This window comes from Alexandromys fortis, unplaced genomic scaffold, assembly GCF_014885135.2.
Source record: "Alexandromys fortis isolate MF-2015 unplaced genomic scaffold, M_Fortis_MF-2015_v1.1 scaffold_86, whole genome shotgun sequence".
Lineage (NCBI taxonomy): Eukaryota > Metazoa > Chordata > Mammalia > Rodentia > Cricetidae > Alexandromys > Alexandromys fortis.
In genome coordinates this window covers 6,547,761-6,569,561 of record NW_026067965.1, presented here as the reverse complement: position 1 = coordinate 6,569,561, position 21,801 = coordinate 6,547,761, and the positions used below count along the sequence as shown (strand labels likewise).

General features: G+C 38.5%; 1 protein-coding gene across 1 annotated transcript in view; it reads left to right on the top strand.

Annotated features, from left to right (window-relative positions):
* Positions 1-21,801, top strand: part of Agbl1 (AGBL carboxypeptidase 1) — a 659,915-nt gene that overhangs the window by 347,067 nt on the left and 291,047 nt on the right. The window contains exon 20 of the mRNA XM_050153973.1: positions 15,943-16,119. Within this exon, the coding sequence (XP_050009930.1) occupies positions 15,943-16,119 (177 nt within the window). The remainder of the gene's footprint in view (positions 1-15,942; positions 16,120-21,801) is intronic.

The window sequence follows — 21,801 nt, the reverse complement described above, 5'->3', positions numbered from 1 at the left end:
AGACCAGGCTGGTCTCGAACTCACAGAGATCCGCCTGCCTCTACCTCCCAAGTGCTGGGATTAAAGGCGTGCGCCACCACCGCCCGGCGCATATGTATTCTTAAATAAAATCTGTTCTGTGTGTATGCTTTCTGAGCGGGACATATTTTAGTAGATAACCAGTTGGTGTACTCTTGCTTGGGAAAACTTACTCTAATTCATAGAATTCCTTATTTGTCTGTTGTTCTTTGTGTAGGGTTGTGGCCTGGTGGTTTGTTCCCCTTCCACTTTGGGATTATTTTGATGTTATCTTTGATCAGCTCATGTATAGGCAGTCATATTGGCGAGCCTTTATGAGTGTAGCTTCTGAAATTACTAGGAGACAAATGTGCAGAACTACCTCCCTGGTTCGCTGGCTCTTGCTATCTTTCTATCCCATCTCCTGCAATGTTTCCTGAGCTTAGATGCATGAATTGTTTTGTAAATATATCCACTGGGACAAAGCTTCACAGCCTTGCATTTTAATTGGCTATAGTTTTCTGGAACAGTTTCCTGTTGCAAAGAGAAGTTTCATTGGTGAGAATGAGGACTATACTTATTTGGGTATACAAATAAGATTGTAGTTGGGACTATACTCAGTCACTAAAGAGACAGTTATCGATTTCTCATTCAAGATCTATGCTTTCACTAGCTTTTGGTAGTTGGATAGGTTTCGAGTACCAGGAATGATTTCCATCTTATTGAGGAGGTCCTCTTATTGAGGAGTCCAATTAGGGAGCTGTTGGTTCTTGCCAACGTATGCGTACTACTATGCGACAGCTATTTAGAACTGTTATTTGCTTCCTTCGCAAGCCTGTTTAGTGCCTTCTGGTCTCATGTAAGCTAGTCCACAGGGAGAGGCACCAGGTCAGTTCTACCTCACCTGTCTCTGGACCCTGGGGTGAAGTACGTGCTATTTTCTGCATTAGGGAGTTACCATCCACCTCAGGGGACAGCAAAGGGCAACAGTAATAGCCTATAATGTTTTGGGAGTCTCTTGGCAACTCTGACCAACAACTCTAAAGAGGGTTTATCATGCCTGATGTTAGGGGTTTTGTTAGATGGTCTTCGGGGATTAGGGAGACTGGAGTGTTGTCAGGTCAGATGAGAAAAAAATTCTTTTAAACTGTACATATACAGATTCATATAGTTTTTTTTTTTGTTATTTTTAGGTAGTTAAGAGCATGGTTCTTTAAGATTTTTTTCAGACATCTTTACTGTTTTATACTCTCTTTTCATTCTTTTTTTATCTCCCTAAGCAGAGACCCCCCCCTTTACCATTTTCATGCTCAGATTGCTTGTACCTTGATACCTTCCTCTCTATTGCTCCCGACTCTCACTACCCTGGCAGTGGTCCCCTTTTATCTTTTTGGTTTCTCAATTACTCCAGGGTATATACTCACATATAAAGATTTAGAACTAGGAACCTCTGATGAGAAAGAACATGCGACATTTGTCTTTTGGGGTCCGGATTACCCCCAATTACCTCAATATGATCTTTTCTGGTCATATGACCCTTTAGCCTGCAGAGTTCGTGATTTTACTTCATAGTTGAATATTATTCCATACTGTGTATGTACCACGTGTTTATTATCCACTAATCAGTTGTAGAATAATTAGGGCGTTTCCATTTTCTAGCTATTCTGAGTAGAAAAGCAAAGAACATGACTAAGCAAGGATCTATAGAGCAGAATGTTTAGTCCTTTGGTTAGGCGTATACGAATGAGTGGTATAGCTAGAAAATATGGTATATTTATTTTAGCTCTTTGAGAATTCCCCACACTGATTTCCATAGTGGCTGCATCTGTTCACAATCCCATCAACAGAGAACAAGGGTGCTTCTTTTGTCTGCCACAATCCTTTCCAGCATTTGTTGTAGATTGCTTTGCTGACTTTTGCCATTTCAACTGGGGTAAGATGAAATCTCAAAGTTGTCTTGATTTGAATTTTCCTAATCAGCAGGAATGTGGAAAATTTTTAAAAATATTTTTTAGTCGTTTTTTGTTTTCTTTTGAGAACTCTCTGTTCAGATCCCAGGTCTATGTTTTTGAATTGGTCCTTTTTTATATTCTTAGTGCTTTGAGTTATTTATGTATTCTGGATATTAATCTTCTATCAGATGTATATCAGATGTATTGTCTCCTATTCCATGGACTTCCTATTCACCGCTTTGATTGTTTCTCCAGCTGTAGAGAATTTTTTTTTTTTTTTTAGATTTTACAAAATGCCACTTCTCAATTGTTGGTTTTAATTTGGGGGCTAAACGAGGTCCTACTCAGAAAATGCTTTCCCTAGATCATGTAGGGTATTGACTATTGTTTCTTCTAGAATTTTCACTGTTTTAAGCTGCATATTTAGGTCTTTTATCCACTTGGAGTTAAATTTCGTGGATAGTGATAGGTATGAGTCTCATTTGAGTCTTCTGCCTGTGGACATCAAGATCCAGAATGATTTGTTAAAGATGCTTTCTTTTTCTAGCTTATGTTTTTGAATTATTTGTCAAATAGTAAGTAGCTGAAGTTATGTGTATTCATGCTTGGGCCTTTGATTTTGCTCCTTTTGTCTGCATGTCTGTTTGTGTGGCAGTACAATATTAGTTTTATTATTATGGCCGTGTCATGTATTTTAAGATCTGGAATGAAAATCTTTCCAGCATTGTTCTTTTTTGTTCAGAATTGTTTTGGACAACCTGGGTCTTTTGTGGTTCCTGATGAACTTTAGGACTGCATTGTATATTTCTGTGGTGAATGAGAAGGAAATTTTGATTGGCGTTGCATTGAATCTTTAAGTAGCTTTTGGCAAAATGGTTATTTTCGCAATATTAACTCTACCCATTCATAGTACTGAATGTCTTCCCATTTTTAGCTCCTTTCTCTGTCTTTTTTTCCCGCCGGTTTGATGTTTTCACTGTCAAGGTCTTTCACCTCCTTGATTAAGTTTATTACTAAATAATTTGCTTTCTTGGAGGCTGTTGTGTACACGGTGTGTCCACGTGTGAACACGGGTGTGTCCACGTGGTCACTTGCTTTGTGAATTTGTTGGCGCATAGAAAAGCTACTGATTGAGTCTATGCTGTGGCACATTGCTGAATCTGCTTGTCATTTCTAGAACTTTTCTTGTAGATTTTGATGGGTCTCTAACATACAGTATCATGACATCTGCAAATAGGGATAGTTTGCTTTCTTTCCAAAATTTTACCTATTTAATTTCTTTCTCTTGCCTTATTGATCAAGCTACTACCTTGATCACACCATTGAAAAAGAGTGGGATAATGACCATCCGCATCTTATTCTTGGCTTTCATGGGATTGCTTCAAGCTTTTCTCCATGTAGGATAATGTTGGTTACAAGATATGTGTGAGTGTGTGTGTGTGTGTGTATATATATATCTATATATATCTATATATATATGCGATATCACTGTTTTCGGCATACTTCTTTAGGACATTTATTATGAAGGCATATTTGAAATTGTCAAAAACTTTTTCTATGTCTATTGAGATGATTTTGTGATTTTTGTTTTTCTGTCAATGTTTATGTGGCTTATTTCACTTATTAACATGCATATCTTCATGTTAATGCAAGGATAACACCATGGTGTATAATCTTTTTTGATGTTTATATGTAGTATCTGCAAGTATTTGAGAAATTTTCATTTTATTTTCGTCAAGTTATTGGCCTATAATATTTTCTCTTCCCTTTCCCTTTTTCGTTTCTTTTTTCCTTTCCTTTTCTTTCCTTACTGTCCTATTCCCTCCTTTTCTCTCTACTTCCTTCCTTTCTTTTGCTGTGTCTTAGCATATTTTTGTTATTGGAAGTGGTTTGGAGTGATCCTTCTCTTTCCCTATCTCATATTTCATAGTTTAAGAAGGATTGACTATAGATCTTCTTGAAATTCTGCTGTTAAGACATGTGGTACTGGATTTTTTTCTTCATGCGTAAGAATTTCTATTATATAAATCTCTTCATTTGTTATTGGTCTGTTTATCATTCTTATTAATTAATAATTATTTTTAGTTAATATTCTTATTTGTTATGGGTCTGTTTATCATTTTTTATTAATTGGGTGATTTTGCTGAATCTAAAAATTTTTCCATTTCTTTTAGATTTCCTAACTTAACTAAGTACAGGTTTTCAAACCATTGCCTTATAATATTCTGAATTTGTGTTGTTGTTTATTGTAAAGATTCCCTGTTAATTTATGATTCTGGTCATTTGTGTCCTCTCTTTTTTTCTTTTTGTTGGTTGGAACAAAGGTCTGTCAATCTTGTTTTTCTTCTTAAAGAAGCAGCTCTTAGGTTTGATTTTTTTTTTTTGTTGTTGTTGTTGTTTCTATTTTGTTGATTTCTGCTCTGATACTTATTATTTCTTGATGCTGGCTGATTTGGATTTAGTTTGTTCTAGATTTTCCAGATTTTTGCATTACATCATCGAGTCATTTATTTGTGCTCCTTCTGATTTTCTGAATGCAGGCACCTAGAACTATAAATTCCCCTCATAGGACTGCTTACAATTTCTCTCAGAGGTTTTGTTGTATTGTGTTTACTTTTTCATTTGGATTTTTTTTTATTCTTTCTTGATTTTTTTCCTTTGAACCATACATCACAGAGTAATGAGTTGTTTAATTTTCATGAGTTTGTGTGATTTTTTGTCAGTTTTATCATCTTGTTGTCAGATAGGACGCAAGGAGTTATTTAAGTCTTGTTGATTCTGTAAAGATTTATGTTTTAGGATATGCTCTATTTTAGAAAAGCTCCCATGCACTGCTGAGCAGAATATGTGTATTCTTTGATGATTGCGGGTGTGTTCTGAATATATCTCTGAAGTCCAGTTGGTGTATGATTTATTTATTCTGGTGCTTCTCTTTATTTTTGTGTAGATGGCCTGTCTGTTAGAAAAAGTGAGGTATTTAAACCACCTACATCTAATGGGCTGATAGTAAACTATGTTTTTGAATCCAGTAGAAGATTTTTAATGAAATTATATGCACTAGAGTTTGGCAAATATGTTTAAGATAGTATTGTTTTCTTGGTTAACTGTTCACTTGATTATAATGAAGTATATGTCTTTATCTAATCTTGAAGTTTGCTTGGCCAGATACTGAGATAATGATGATAAGCAGAATACTAGATATTTTTGCAACACAGATGTGTGAAGCATGGGTTTCTTCTTTTAACAAATTACAGGCAGACAGGCAGGTGGCCAAAAAATTAAAGAGTAAGTATTAGAATCGCAGTATTAATTGTGAGTTAAGACAGAAAGAAAAACCCCACTGATTCTCCTTGAGCACAAGATTGATTAGATTATCCTGGCTGACTTCTGTAGACTTGTTTTTTGAGTTATAAATCTGATGATCAGTGTTAGAAACTTGCATGAAAGAAAATCATCTCATGAGAAAACTTTTAGTTCAAATGTGACTTCAAGAAGACTTGTAAGAAGTTCAAGCCACCAATTCTGAGAGAATTGAAAGTTGAGTCTCATAGAACCAGCGTGTCAACTTCCAGGTGTGAATGAACGAGCACTGTGTTGCTATACACTGAAATCTGCAGTCGGAGGAGGCCATTTGTTCCCTGCTGCCCCGCTAGCTTAGACCAGAAATAATCACACAGAAACTGTATTAATTAAATCATTGCTTGGCCCATTAGCTCTAGCTTCTTATTGGATAATGTCTTACATATTAATTTAACCCATTTCTATTAATCTGTGTATTGCACGTGACAGTGGCTTACCGGCTAAAGTTCCCAGTGTCTATCTCTAGCCATGCCAAGTCTTCTCTCTGACTCCGCCCTTCTTTCTCCCAGCATTCAGCCTAGCTTTCCCTGCCTACCTAAGTTCTGCCTTGCTATAGGTCCAAAGCAGTTTCTATATTCATTAATGGTAATCACAGCACACAGAGGGGACTCCCACATCAGAAATCAGGCCTGGTGCAAATTGCTCTGCAAGCTTTTCTTCTTACTGACATTTTCAGTCATTAATCCTCTTCATACATTTCTAAATATGAGGAATAATGGAGATAGGAAAGTTCCATACTCCTCCCACAGTGCCACGTCTGTGCCAAGCACAAGTGTAAAACTCCACATTGCAATAATATATTAAGACACTTAATATTTCCAGCTATATTTTATGCTACGCTAGTGTGCATCATTAGAAGTTGCTTTAAAATATTTGTTGAATGAGTACATATTTATACCAACACCCAGTTTCACATACAAGGGAAAAGGAATACAGAATACATTGCATTGTTATAGGTTGTATTAAGAACTAGGATTTTGAAAGCACAGTTTCAATCTCTGACCCCTGAAATCCTGTATTTAAAGGGTATGCTGTGTTGGAGAGAAAAAGAACAATGAGTCAAATGACTTTGCAGCTTCAAATTGAAAAGATATTTAAAGCAAGAATAAATTCTTATTTGGAACATGAAAAGCAATATATTGCCTTAGTTAAAGAAGGGACATATATCACGTAAAGAGGGGCTTTTTAAATATTTATTAATCTTGGAAGGCTGGAGTTGGGAGATGTTATTTCCCTCTTTCAAATTTCATTAGCAGCAAACTGTGTTCTGAACATCGCAATGGTGAACATAAATACACACACTTCTAAGTGTCCTATTACGACATCCATGCCACCTTATTAACCCAAAGGGAAAAATACATTTGGATCTTGCAAAATTGATCTCAGGGTTCCTCCCTAGAAATGAGCTCTGACACACATCCTATCTGTAGAAGGCCAAATATACCTTTGAGGGTTCCCTTCTTTGAATTTTGAAACCGAGGTTGGTTTGGAAAGAGTAATCAGAAATCAAACGAAGTAAATTATAGCCTGGGTTTCTAAACGGCTCCTTGAAACCATGATGATTGACTTCAAATCATCATTTATCCCTCAGCTAAGGTTGCACCTGGCTCTGCTCTTTCTGGCCAGGTGTGATTCCATGTCTATGAAACGATTCTGGTTTAGTTTTTATAATACTTTTAGGTCTGGGATGGACTAATAAAGGAATGCTAACTCTCTCACTTAATGGTGGATGAGCCCAGGACTCAGGGAGGCAGAGAAGCTTATGTAAGTCCCAAATCAACTACCTACCCAAACCGCGTTGTCCTTTGCACTTGTTTGTCTGGCTCTAGTCTACCTGCTCTTCACCCCAGGCTCTGATGCCTCATGTTTCATGTTCAAGCAGGTTTTGAGGTTAGAATCCTCAGGCTCTGTTCTTAGACCCACGATTGGAAAATAAGGAGAGCCAGAGAAGGAGGTTTTTCATAAAGCAGGTTTCTAATGCTAAAACATAACAGTTTGATAGGTGGGCTGCCTATCCATGTGGGGGCACATTATATCTTATTAAAATCTCTTTATACCTCTGTGGGATAATAAGGCTTCACTTAGATATTTTGAGCTCATCTGTTTCCTGTTCATGTTGGTAATACAAAAACACTTCCAGTTTAGAATAGCCATCATTGCATTTCTCCCAGACACAGATGGATTTACGCAAGATAAAAAGAAAAATGAAGAGACCGAATGAATGTTTTCTATAAATGTCACAGTTTTGAGGCAAATTTTTAATGAATGGATAAGCTACAGCTGTGGAAATGTAAGCAGGATGATTCCCCGTTTCACCTTATAAATCCTCCATCCCTAGGCTTCAGCAGAGGGATCACAGCTCATTAAGGTCCCCAGGAAACATGAAGTTAATTGGAATGTTTGGTCATCTCTACCGAGGTATATGAGCTAACAAAACTGGCTTCACTTAGTGTCAGATCCAGGAACCACAGATCCTGGAAACTCAGAGAATGTTACACAGAAGGAATACAAAAATGCTGGGGCTAGAAATACCGTTTTCCAACTATTGAAAATCAAAAATAAGTTGCCAAAAGAAATCAGGAGAGAGAATTCTACCTTACTTTTGTCTAAGAAAACACACACACGCACACACACACACACACACACACACACACACACACATACACACACACACTCCTGACCTATTCAGAAATCTTTCAACCAAAAAAAATAGAGGAATAAAATATTTAAAGTGTTCATTCCCAAAGCCCACTAGACTATAATTCTTGAACTGCTAAAATTATGCTTTAAAAGTGAAGGCAAAATAAAGGCATTTTTCCCATAAACAGACTTTGAAGAAATTTGTCCTGGTTCCAAGTTATGAAGACAAGTTACATAGAACTTTGGAAGGATAGAAAATAATATATGCTGGGTCTATATAAAGACAGAAAGAGCACTGAAGAGGAAATAGGCAACAATGAAATGAAATGAACCTTTTATTTATTTCTTTATTAACTTAACCGATGACAATTGTTAAACTATAATAACAACAATGTATTTGATAATCTGAGGACATACAAACCTGCTTGCATGTAAGTGAAACTAATGACAGGGATGGCACAAAAGAGGAGAAGGGAGGGGTAATTAAAATCACTGCTACTACTTTTGAGGTGTCGGTCTAATATTTGCTGGTGTGTTTGTATCAGTTATAAGCGGCTATTGCGCACTAAACGACAGCCACAAAACCAAGTGGAAAAGATCTGCTATACTAAAAAGGGGGGAAATGAGTGGTATAAAATGTTTGCTTTTTATTTGCTGACAGTAATCAAAATAAAGCAGTAGTTACTAATATTAATTTCAGACAAAGGAAACTTCAAAAAAAAGTAAAATTATGGATAAAGAATGGCGATGCGTTAATGCTAAATGGATAAATTTTCTTGGAACAAGTGACAGTTAATAGCATGTGTGTGCTCAATCACATACAACCCAAGAGGAAAGTGAAGCAAAGTACATGAGACTTGCAAAGAGAAGATCCAGCTGCTGATGCAGCTGCAGGTTGCACAACTACTCTATCAGCAGACAGATGAAGCAGGAAAAAACAAGCACCATCCATCAACAGATGCAATTGATTTTTAGAGAAGGATTTATCCAAAGCCACAAAATAGGCATAGTTTTTAAGCACACATGAAACATTCACCAACACAGATCACTTTGCATGCTATAAAACAGATTTTAACCCATTCAATAGGAAATCCATGCCAGGCATTATAAACGTCTGGGGGAGGCCATGGATCCTAGAGGAGAACCTGCTACAGCCGCCACTTTCTTAAGCTAGCATAAATCTCCCAGGGCTTTCTCAACGAATGTAGCTCTCATCTCTCATCAAAGAAGCTTCTTTTCTTGCAGCAGTGTTCACTATAGAAAATGACAGCTATTCAAAACGCAGACATGAGCTGACTGCGGGACACCTGTCCTCAGGTATTTACAACACAACCACCGCCCTGAAGCTCATGGAGCATCAGGGAAGATGAAAAGACTGTAAGAGTCACAGCACCAGGACTTCAGCTATGAGATCATACCTTAGAAACTGGAAGATGGAAGGAAGGAAGGAAGGAAGGAAGGAAGGAAGGAAGGAAGGAAGGAAGGAAGGAAGGAAGGAAAGAAAAACACCATCTGGAGGGGACTGATAGGGAAGAGGAGTTGAATCAGAGAGGATTTGGGGGTAGAGGGCGAGTGTGAACTAGATTGTATGGGTGCATTAGAGATGATTCAATAGTCAAGAACACTGCTCTTGTAGAGGACCTGAATTGGGTCCCCAGCACCCACGTTGGACTTTACAATTCTCAGCAACTCAGGTCACAAAGGACCCTCCTTTCTGGCCACAAGGACACTGCGTGTATGTGGTATATAAGCATACATGTAAAAAACACACACACACAAAATTATAAAAACTGAAAACAGGAAATCAAAAGTCAAAACAAAAGATCAACTTTGAGAAAATCAACAAAAGTGTTCAGTTTTGGTCAATGCTAAGGAGAAAGCAAATCAAAGGACAAATTGCTGACCTCAGAAATGGAAGAGAGCACATAGAAATTCTGTACACATTAAATGGAGAAGAATTGAATACTGTGAAATGTTTTTATCCATAAATTTGATCATTCAGACAAAATGATCCAATTCCTTGAAAAACAAAAACTACCAAAGTTCACTGAGTCTGAATAGATCATCTGAACAGGCCTACAAATGAAAGATGTTTAAGTGATAATAAAAAATTCATAACCTACTTAAACAAAAAGAATCTGACCCAGATGGATTCATTAGTGAATTTTGCAAAATATTTCACAGAGAAATTGTACCAGTTTCTATAATTGCTTTCTGAAAATCAAAACGGGGGGAATGCTTTTCAAATAATTTTGTAAGGTCGTGCAAACATATAAGAAGAAAAGAAAAATAGATCAATATCTCTCAAACAAAAATTCAAAACTCTAGAGGAAAATGTTACGATATGAAACATAACAGTATATATAATTGCATGCAATAACCAAGTAAGATTTTTCATAAGTGTTCATAGCTAGTTTGTAATTAGAAAATTAATTTGTATAAATCATCATATCAAAAGACTAAGAGGGAAAATCATTTTACCTTATAATGGATTCAGATAAATACTTGACAAAAGCTAACATTTTTTCCTCCATACTAACAGAGGCCCAATTCTCAACTTGACAAAGAATATTTTATAAGATACGTATAGCTAACATGTATCTTTAATGCTCAGAAACAGAAATTTTCCTCACTATTCAACAAAAATAAGCCCAGCATGAACGTTTCTTCTCACCGCTTCATTTTAGTATCATGCTGAAAATTTTAGCAATGCAGCAAGATAAGGAATGCAAGTAAAAGCATGCTAATTGAGCAGGCACTGTAGGAATATGGCAGCATAAAAGGGTAATGTACAAAATTCTGTTGCCTTCCTGTAAGTCCTGATGGATTTGAGATTTAAAAACTCAGTACTAAGCTGGGTGGTGGTGGTTCACCCCTTTAATTCCAGCACTTAGGAGGCAGAGTCATGTGAGTTTGATGCCAGCCTGGTCTACAGAGCCAGTTTTAGGACAACTGAGGCTACATAGAGAAACCCTGTTTCAAAATAATAATGATGATGATGATGATAATGATGATGGTAGTGATAATCCAATACTAGACAGAGAAAGCAGGATTTGCCAGTAATCCCTACTCCCAGAAGACTGCTATGGGAGAAAAGCTGAGTTTGAGGCCAGTGTGGACTACGTAGGGAGTTCCAGACCATACTGGTGTACAGAGGAGGATTCTTTCTCTCTCAGCACACACACACATTCTCTCTCTCTCTCTCTCTCTCTCTCTCTCTCTCTCTCTCTCTCTCTCTCTCTCTCACACACACACACACACACACACACACACCCCCCCCCACCCCTTACTGCCATTTGCATTATTACCCCATACACTGAAGTCCTTGGGTGTCAATCTAACAAAACAACATTTATACGTTGTATTCAAAGAGAACTACAAAATGTGATGAACGAATAAATAAAGCCTAGAGACTAAGGAAGCACTTGCATTTGTGGATAGAAAACTCAGTATTGCCAAGCTTTCAGTTCTGCCCTTCTTAAACTATAGATTTAATGGGTTTTGACCAAAATGTCAGCAAAGTACATTGTAGGAATCAAAATGGAGTGGCAGATGACCCAGAGTAGCTGAGAAAATACAGACAAGGAAAACACAGTTCGAATTCTGGAGCTGCCTCACTTTAAGACTTACCACAAAGTCAGAATACAAGACAGGATGATAATGATCCAGGATTAGATAGGTAGGTCATAGGGGGAAATTACAGTGTCAAGAAACAAACCCACATAAACAGTTCCTCGTCCTTGGCAGAAGAGTCATACAATATGGCAAAGCTAGTATTTTCAATAAATAGATCAATAAAAAAATGAAAATCTTTTAGTGTTCTATTGCTGTGAAGAGACACCATAATCAGAGAAACTCCTAGAAGAAAGCATTTAATTGGGGTCTTGCTTGAAGTCAATCTGTAAAGTAGCCTGGTGCACCATTCTAGATAGGACAGAACTTTGAAGGCAGAAGAAGATCAGTTGTCGCCAAGGGTTTAGGGGAATAGGAAGGTGGTGGGTGGAGCAGAAGCATTTGTTCTGGCAAAGACACTCTACAGTGATACTGTAATGCTGGATGACTGTCAGAGAGCCTACTTTCTAAGCACTTACAATGTATGTTTTCAATAGTAAATCCTAATATCAACTCTGTCTATTATTAATGTTTCAGTGTGAGTTCATCGTTCAAAACAAATGGACCATTTTGGTGGCAGATGTTATGGGAGGGTGTGGGTGTCTCTGGGAGGTCCTGCATCATCTTTCTGATTTTGCCATGAAACTAAACGTGTTCTTTAAAAATGAAGTCATTTTAATGATATAAATGTACATAAATAAATAGCTTTACAATACAATGAGTTCTTATCTAAATAAAAGTATACTTGATGTAACAAAGTAACACACTAATAATTAAAGTGATTTCAAAGTGTTTTCTATCACTTTATTTATAATAATAGTATATCCATGCATATTAAATCAGTTCCTTATCGTCTCTATTAGAAGATACTATCTGCATGTACAAAATGTAAGTACAAATGGATTAAAGACCTCAATATAAATCTAACCACACTGAAACTCATTGAAGTAGCCTTCAATGCATGGTCACAGAAGTCCATTCCCTAAATACAACACCAGTAGCCCAGACACTGAGAGCAACAATAAGTAAATGGGACGGGACCTCATGAAACTGAGAAGCTTCTGTAAAGCAAAGAACATAGCCAAGAAGACAAAAAGGCAGCCTACTGAATGGGAAAAGACCTTCACCAGCCCCACATCAGACAGAGGACTGATCTCCAAAATACATAATGAACTCAAGAAATTAGACATCAAAATTCCAAATAACCAAATTAAAATATGGGGTATAGACCTAAACAGAGAATTTTCAACAGAAGAATTTCAAATGGCCAATAGACACTTAAGGAAATGTTCAATATCCTTAGCCATTAGGGAAACACAAATCATCAAAATGACTCTGAGATACCATATTACACCTATAAGAATGACTAAGACCAAAAATATCAATGATAGTTTATGCTGGAGAAGATATGGAATAAGGGGAACATTCCTCCTTTGCTGGTGGGAATGCAAACTTGTACAACCACTCTGGAAATCAGTATAGCAGTTTCTCAGAAAATTTAAAATCAACCTACCTCAGGACCCAGCAATACTACTCTTGGGCACATACCCAAAGGATGCTTAATCATACTACAAGGACATTTGTTCAACAATGTTCATAGTAGCATTATTTGTAATAGCCAGAATCTGTAAACAACCTAGATGCCCTTCAACTGAAGAATTGATAAAGAAAATGTGGTACATTTACACAATGGAGTCCTACTCAGCAGGGAAAAACAAAACAAAACAATGATATCTTGAAATTTGCATGAAAATGGATGGAACTAGGAAAAAAAAACATCCTGAATGGGTTAACCCTGACTCAGAAAGATGAGTATGCTATGTATTCACTCATAAGTGGATACTAGCTGTAAAGCAAAGGATAATGAACCTATAGTCCATGACCCTAGAGAAGGTAAGTAACAAGGAGAACCTTAAGAGAAACATATATGGATCCCCCTGGGAAGGAGAAATAGATAAGATCTCCTGAGACAATTGGGAGCATGGGGTGGTGTTGGGGGGAGAAGGAAGGGAGGAAGGGGAGGAGAAGAAGAGGAGGAGAGGTGGAGGAGAACTTGAGGGAACAGGATAGTTAAGATGGGGAAAGAGATATCTTGATTGAGGGAGACATTATGGAGCTACCAAGAAGTTTGGCACTAGAGATATTCCTGTGAATCCATAAGGGTGACCCCACCTAAGACCCTAAGCAATAGTGGAGAAGGTGCTCGAACTGGCCTTGCCATGTAGTCAGATTGATGACAATCTTAAATGTCACCATAGAACCTTTATCCAGCAACTGATGGAAGTAGAGGCAGAGAGCTACTGTGGAACACTGGGCTGAGCTCCCAGAGTTCAGTTGAAGAGTGGGAGGACTAAGAATATGATCAAAGAGGTCAAGACCATGATGGGTACACCCACTGAAACAGCTTACCTGAGTTAATAGGAGCTCATCAACTCTGGCCGAACGGAGAAGGAACCAGCATAGGAACAAACTAGTTCCTCTGACTGTGGGTGGCAGTTGTATGGCTGGGAAAAACTATGGAGTCACTGACAGTGTGACCAGGAATTATAGCTACTGCTTGTATTGACTTTTTGGGAACTCATTTTCTTTGGATGTATACCTTGCTCAGCCTAGATATAGTAGGGAGGGGCATTGATTCTTTTTCAAAGCAGTGTGCCTTACATCTCTGAGGTGTGGATGGCGTGTGGATTGCGGGGGAGGTAGAGGTAACAGGAAGAAGGGAGGGAGTGGAAACTGGGATTGGAATATGAAATGAAAAAGAGTTTTTTAATGAAATAAAAAAAGATTCTATTTATTTCTGCAACCAGTATCCTGAAGTATTGTCGTGAGAAGCATTTCTCAGTGTGTAGGGATCTTCTTGTAAGATATATATATGCCATCATGAAACTTACAAGGTCAAGAGGAAATGTAAACCAAGCAACTATTTATTTATTGGTGTGATGAACACTCTGAAGAAACCAATGGAGTTAGAACTTACTGGAGAGATCAATGAGTGCACAAACACAAATAAAAATTAGCATTTAATTTTTCATTTCAAAATGATCCATAGGCCTGGAAGCTGTGTGATAACTCAGAGATCTTAATGAGCCATACAAATAATTATGGTGATATTCCTATAAAATATATACTTTACATTGTGATAATTATAGGATTAAGTTATATTAAGTATGAGGACAAAACCACCAGAGAGATAAAGATTTGCTGGATGTACTAGGAATGACAAAGGAGCTGCATTTCTACCAGAGTAGTTTATATTTTCTTCTGGAGAATTTGACTAAAAGCCTGAATTTCCACTGTTTGTTATATATTGTATGCAATTTTATATCATCTACTATTTGTGCATATTCTGTGACTACTGAAGTGAAATGGACTTTTAATACTGCTAAGACCTGGGGCTGCCCATGTTTAGCGTTTCTGCTGACCCAAGTACTGTGTGTCCTATCGCATCTGAGTTATCCTCTCCTTGGGGGCGGACCTGGTGCCTAGGAGCCCAACTTGATTAATTGGAGTGACAGGAGATTATCCATTCCTTCTAAATGGAGATGAAAAAGTCATGAATAAAAGAGTTTCATTCCTAGAAAAGTCGGGATATATGAACCCTAGGAGGATGGCGTTCTAGCAGTTTCATAATTGATTCTGCTTCCGATTTATGACATGGAGGATGCGGTGAGAGAGTTCATTTGGGCAATTATACACTCACAAGAGATGAGTGCACTTTATATATTCATATGTTTATATGGGTGAGGACTGTCAGTGGCTGTCAGAGATAAGCCCATAGTCCTCTGTCCTGGGTGGAACTGGATGGAATCTGTTGAAGCTGCAGTTCTCTGTGACATGTATAGTTCTCAGCTGGCACAACTTAGCAGTGTATGAAATTGGGTGCACAGTGCCAGAGGAAAGGGGAGCCAAAACTCATGATGCTGACATAGACCAAGTTGGCCTGACTATCTCATAGCTGTGGCTCTTGTGTTATTTATTTCTTTATTTGTCAAGCCTCACAGTTTACATAGGCAAAATGATAAAAATATTGATACTTTTAGTAATTTAATTAAAAATATTAATTCTAATGAGAATTAATAATTCAGAGGAACATAACCATGTATTTGATGTATAGTGTTGAGAATCCATTTTTAAATAAAGAATATATATATATATTTTTATTTTCGAGACAGGGTTTCTTTGGTAGCTTTGGTGCCGGTCCTGGAACTAGCTCTTGTAGACCAGGCTAGTCTCTAACTCACAGAGATCCTCCTGCCTCTGCTTCCCAAGTGCTGGGATTAAAGTCATGTGCCACCACCACCCAGCAATAATGAATATTCTTAATTATCCATAGCTTATCATAACTTTTATTTATTTATTTATTTATTTATTTAAATTATAGATGCTTCCTAAAATCCTGGACAAGCTAGCACCAGCATTCACCATGAACAGCTGCAGTTTTCTGGTGGAAAAATCACGAGCCTCCACTGCCCGGGTCGTGGTGTGGAGAGAGATGGGAGTTTCCAGAAGTTACACCATGGAGAGCAGCTATTGTGGCTGTAACCAGGGCCCCTATCAGGTATGTGAAGCTGGCACACCCCTGCTATCTGCTCATCAGCAGAACACAGAAGTGAGGAGCAATAGCAGACCTGTCTTTCTCCTTTGCAAGAGGTAGGAAGCTTCCAGCTGGGTCTGGCCTCACCCCTTCGCTGTGAAGAACTGCTTCAATGATTATTTTTATACCTGCAGCAGTAGCTCTGTTGATCCTGGAAATAACCTGTGCATGCCTTCCAATGTAGTACTTCCATCAGCTGTCTGCACTAGCAAGCGGCAGGGAGCCTCTCTCCGATCCGAATGACCAGTCATGACTGTTATATGCATGGAAATATGTTATCTTTTCCAATAACCAAACTGCACATCATAGAGGGTATAGGTCTATAGGTGCAATCAAAACATTTCTGCGCCGGGTGTTTTATGTGGCAGGGTAAAACAGCAGCCACCTGCTGTCACCAGAGCATAGTGGAGCATGTGTTCACTATGAGTCCACCAAAATGTGTGGGTTTTTTTTTTTTTTTTTTTTGATGCTTGAGCTAGTGTTGAGGGAAAGCAGTCCTGTATAAATCATGTCCTTTCTACAGCTATATTAACGGCATGAGCAGCTGGATAGCTGCTACAGCACACTGCTCTGGCTGCTCTTCCCACTCTCCCACGGAGAAGCATAAATAAGAGACTCAGTGACAATGCCAGGGTAATAGACTCCTTTAAATTTCTTAGGCAAGTTGACAGACTACTCCTTGGTGACTTCCATTCAACCCCGAAACTACCTGGACCTCACGAGCACTAAAGCTCATTGGGTGTTGGCTTTGAAACACTCCTAGAACAGCCAGGAAACACTTGGCATCTATCATGAGTTCGTAGAAATCTGTTAGCTATCACAGAGAGGTTAGGGACTGGCAGGTTATGAGAGCTGCCTGTCTTCCCACCTGGCCAAAGAGAATTTTGACACAGGGCTATGGAACCATTCATTTTGTCTCGCTAATTCTGTCTACTAATTATTCTATACAGTTGCTTCAAAGAATTGCATTGTTAGTGGATTAATGTTATTCGACTAATTAATCCAATTTTCTCTTGTTAGTATCGATGCAAAATAGGAAGATTTGGGATCTTTGCACAGGCAGCCAAAGACCTCACTCTTCCATTTATCGAAAGGGCTGGAAGCCCATTGTCTCACATGCCTGCATGCCTGCCCAATCAAAGGAAGATATGCATGAGGCTTGTTCTCCTTACAACACATGAATTCTGTATATGTTGGAGATTATTTTATCAGGATTATCCTCATTCTATTGTCATTCAAAAACCTATGGTATCAGAAAAAAATAAGCCTGGAGTACTTTGATTTTGTGGCCTTTTGAATATAGACTTTTATCTCTTTGTCATCTGCCTTTTTATGGAAAAGGGAGCAGTCATTCAAAGGCATCCCATGCAACTTTTTACAGATTAATTGGATTGTTGACTTTCATTGACTTAGTTTCTCCAAGAACTTATCCAGCCTAGTTTCATCTAGTCACTTAAAAATCAATGCCATCCACTATGAATCAACTGGCCACTCAACGGCCTTTCTGGCTGTGTGCAAACACAATAACTCACAGGTCAGGTCATCTCAGATCTTCATTTTCCATGTAACATATATAATGGCTGTTAGGAATGACAAAGGATGAAAGACACTCAGCCAATGGGCTGGCTTTCAGGCACTGACCCAATGTCTGCTCTGTGAAATTTTCCACATTGCCTTCATATGAGGTCTCTTAAAGGAAGAATGGGGAGAGAACTGGCTACAGAAAGCCCCAACTGGGCTAGGCCTGGTTTTGCTTTCACAGGCCCAGGCTCTATATGAAACACCTCTATGAATGGATTGGTTTTCTCCTTCCCATTGTTTTCCTGTCCTTACACACACCATAGAGTCTCACTGAGCAGAATTACAGACAGTGAGCATGGTTGGGTGAGTAATTTTACATATGGGATGGCCTATCTCATAGGAAGGAAGCCAACTCAGAGTTGGGTGTTTGGGTGATTTTTTTTGTTTGAAGAATATCATAAAGTCTGTGAGCTATAAAACAGTATAGAAACTTTTACCCTGAACATATTGCAAATGATTTTTTTATATTGGGAAGCTGAGTCCCAGTTGGGTCTTGAGGTTATTATTCTAAGGTCATCTTTCCATTTTTTGTTTAGCATTACCATTTATCCAAAAGATTGAGGATACTTAAATACACCCACGAGGGGCATTCCTTCCTTCCTTCATAAGAATATAAATATTTTTGCAGTTTCTCTGGTTAACGTGGCTTTAAAGCAGTTCCAGTCATTTCTCCCCCAGCACACTAAGTACCTGATTTGTTAGTGGTGAAGTAAAATAGCATTTCTTATGGTGACATTTATGCTGGAGCTACATTAAAGAACATTAGCCAATACATTCAGATAATTATTATTAATATGATATTTTTCTCTTCTGTTTTCCAGTCTACATTTGGATAGTTTTAAAGAAATCTCCTGCTTATATCTCTTTGAGACATAGTTTCTGCTCTATTAGAAAATTAGATCCAAAATTTGTGTTTAACCTGGAAGTTCCACCTAGTGAGAAAATTTGCTTTACCTACTGGCCTAAAGCTCTCACATCTTCTGAGGCAGGAAGGAAAACGGAATGAACAACCATTCAGAGCTCATGTTTTAAGAGGTGTCTAGTTGATATGGACATCTGTTTGCTTTTTACTGAATGTTCGTAACTTGGGGTCACATCCATCATGTGCTTCTTCATACAGAGGCAAGTATCTGGGTTCCGTAGGTTGCTAATGGCTACAGGGTTTGACACGAGTGCTCCCACTCAAGTAGGCGGTTGGCTTGCTTCTTGGCAACACTGTGGACTTGTAGAAAGATAACACGGCCTTACTTAGAGCAAGAATAGAAGATGGGTGATTCAGCTGAGGTCAAAGAACAGCTAATTGGTGTTTGGTACCCTTTCTACGCATTAGCTGCTTATGTTGTGGACCCTCCGTGTGTGTTTTTCATCTTTTCCACCATCCACTGAGGTCCCTTTCCACAACCCTGAGTTATTCAAGACATAGTAACGACCTTTAACCCATCTATTGGATGACCTTTGCTTGGAAAAGATGAGCAAAGCCCATTATCCGTGTCTGGCACCAAAAACAGACTTAAGAAGATGACTCTACTCATTTAGGGTGGTGAAACCAAGCGTTCGCTACTTGCTTACTTGCAGCGGCATCTGTAAGATATTTCTCAGAGAAACATGTGTGGTCCCAAACACTTGCACCACTAAAAACTCCTACCCTGGTCTGGGTAACAAGGTCACAGCAGCGGCACAGCTGGAGTCCCCTTGTGGTAGCCCTCTCACCCGCTGTGCACTCTATCACTTCCCAAGACCACAGTGAACTAAGGCAGAATCACATCCCCAAGGGAAGAGTAGGCTGTAATTGCAGGGGACCATCTGAAGACCTTCCTTCCACTTTTACCAATGGACCTGATCTTGGGAGGATCTTGTGTGGTCCACCACATCTGGTCTAATTAAGATGTCATGGGCCAGAGTACAGCAATCCACAACACTATCCAAGTGCCCTTTTTTTTTTTCTAAGTAAAGTCCAATAATTTACCATTTTGCTAAGAAATTTTATAATTTCTTGCTTTTCTAAACACTCAATGCTTAGTCTAGTGTTGAATCACTACTAAAATGTATGATGAGTGAATAAATAAATGAAGGCAATGAGTCAGAATTTCTATAGAGTGGTTAAATGATTATCCTGTCTATCCAAGTATCTAATAAAACCAAATTCACTGTGGTCCACATGTGATCACAGCCATTGTAAAAATGGAGTCTTTGAGAGCTGCTGTAGGATGTGCACATGGGGAGTGTGTGGGTGGGAGAGGGACAGGCCAAGAAACCAGAGCTGAGATCTCTTGGCCCTGTCATTATGACATGATTTAAGAGCACCAAATGGATTCTTTCCCAGAATAAGGCGATCTGTCCAGGTGTGGAATCTCTCATGGCCACATTCTCATAACAGATGATGATTAGGCAGGCAGACTTCTGTTTGTATCCAAGGTCGATGCCACAGTCCATATTCTAAGTCCCGTTTAGGCTCAAGTCACTCATTTCCCCTACATGCTTACAGCTCTGTCTGTCATCATGCATCACCTGCTTCTGAAGAAAGCTGCCAACTGCTTTCCCCAAAATCCTTGGCTCTTCTAGAGTAGGTACATACAGGGGCAGGTGTAAACTGGGGAGAAGAGCTGAGTCTCCTTGCCTGTTAGTCTCCTTGCCTCTAAAGTTCTCTCTTGGATTATCTAGGGCTTCTATTGCATATTCACTGAGAGCTGACTCTTCTCCTGACAAACTTCACTTTTTTTTGTTGTTCACCAATGTTGTAGAGAATACTCCTTAAATACTTCTATGGGAGTCTCTGAGTCTTAGAAGAGCTTTCCTGGGGCAACCAACTTATAACCAACTTAGTGGTTTTTAAAAGACATACATTAGGAAATATAAATGTTTGAATTAAACATTTAAATATTGAAGATGTTTTGATGGGAGTGAATTTCAGAAGGAAATTATATTATCTACAAATACTTTCCAAGGCTCCCAGGATCCCTCCTTCATACTCCACTGGCTTTGATTATTTAGGACATGCAGCCAGAGACTCCATCTGAGAAGTGGGTTTTCTACATTGCTATGTAATGGAGGCTAGGCAGTCAGGCACTATGATTTTGTCTTCCCAGCACCAAGGATATGGAAGAAGAAGGATTCGTGGTGACCATTCTGGGCTACATGGTGAGCCCAAAGTCTGTGTGGGTTACACAGAGGAACCTTATCTTAAGAGCCAAGGGCTAAGGCAGCTCAGCAGAAGATCACTTGTTCAAGGCCTTGGGTTCAATCACCAGGACTTGAAAAGAGGTCAGGCTTATTACTGGAACTGTGTGAAGCTGCATAACAAAGGACTATAGATGGTGGATAGTTTTTCTAGCATGATTTTGGAGGCAAGAAGTTTGAAATCCAGGTCTCAGCAGGACTACATTCTCTCTGGGAACTTGATCAGAGATGCTATCCCATGCCCATCTCTTGGCTGCCAGTATTGCCAAAATCTGTTATATTCTCTGGTTTCTAGATCAATAATCTTAGCCTATTGCTTTGTTATCACATGGCCTTCTCCTCTAGTGTGGCTCTCTCTCCATCTCTTCTTGTCTAATAAGGACATCAAGAGTACACAAAACTACTGTTTAGAGGAACACATCTCAATTTTCACATTAAAAGCTCACCCCATGTTTAAACTCCAAACAAGTTTTTGGTTTGTATTGATAATAAAAATTGTTAATGGCAATTTTATATTTTTATCTTAGAAATGATGACAATTTTTGACCATAATATTACATTCTAGACCTTAATCAAACCTTTAGGGTCAGTTAGAGAGGACTCTGAAATTTTAGAACTGTAGCATGTAGCCAGAGTTTAAAAACTAATGAAACTGATGATTTGACTTATGTGGAGATTATTATCCACCTCCCTCTAAGTCTTCTCTCTCTCTCTCTCTCTCTCTCTCTCTCTCTCTCTCTAAGTAAGTATACTTAGAGTATGTATTACTTAGAGTATATGTGTGTGTCTGTGTGTGTATGTTAATAGATTTACCTATATTATATAAACTGTATGTAATATTTAGACATTTTCTTTATCATTTGCTATTTAGTCTTTCAAACTTGCTAC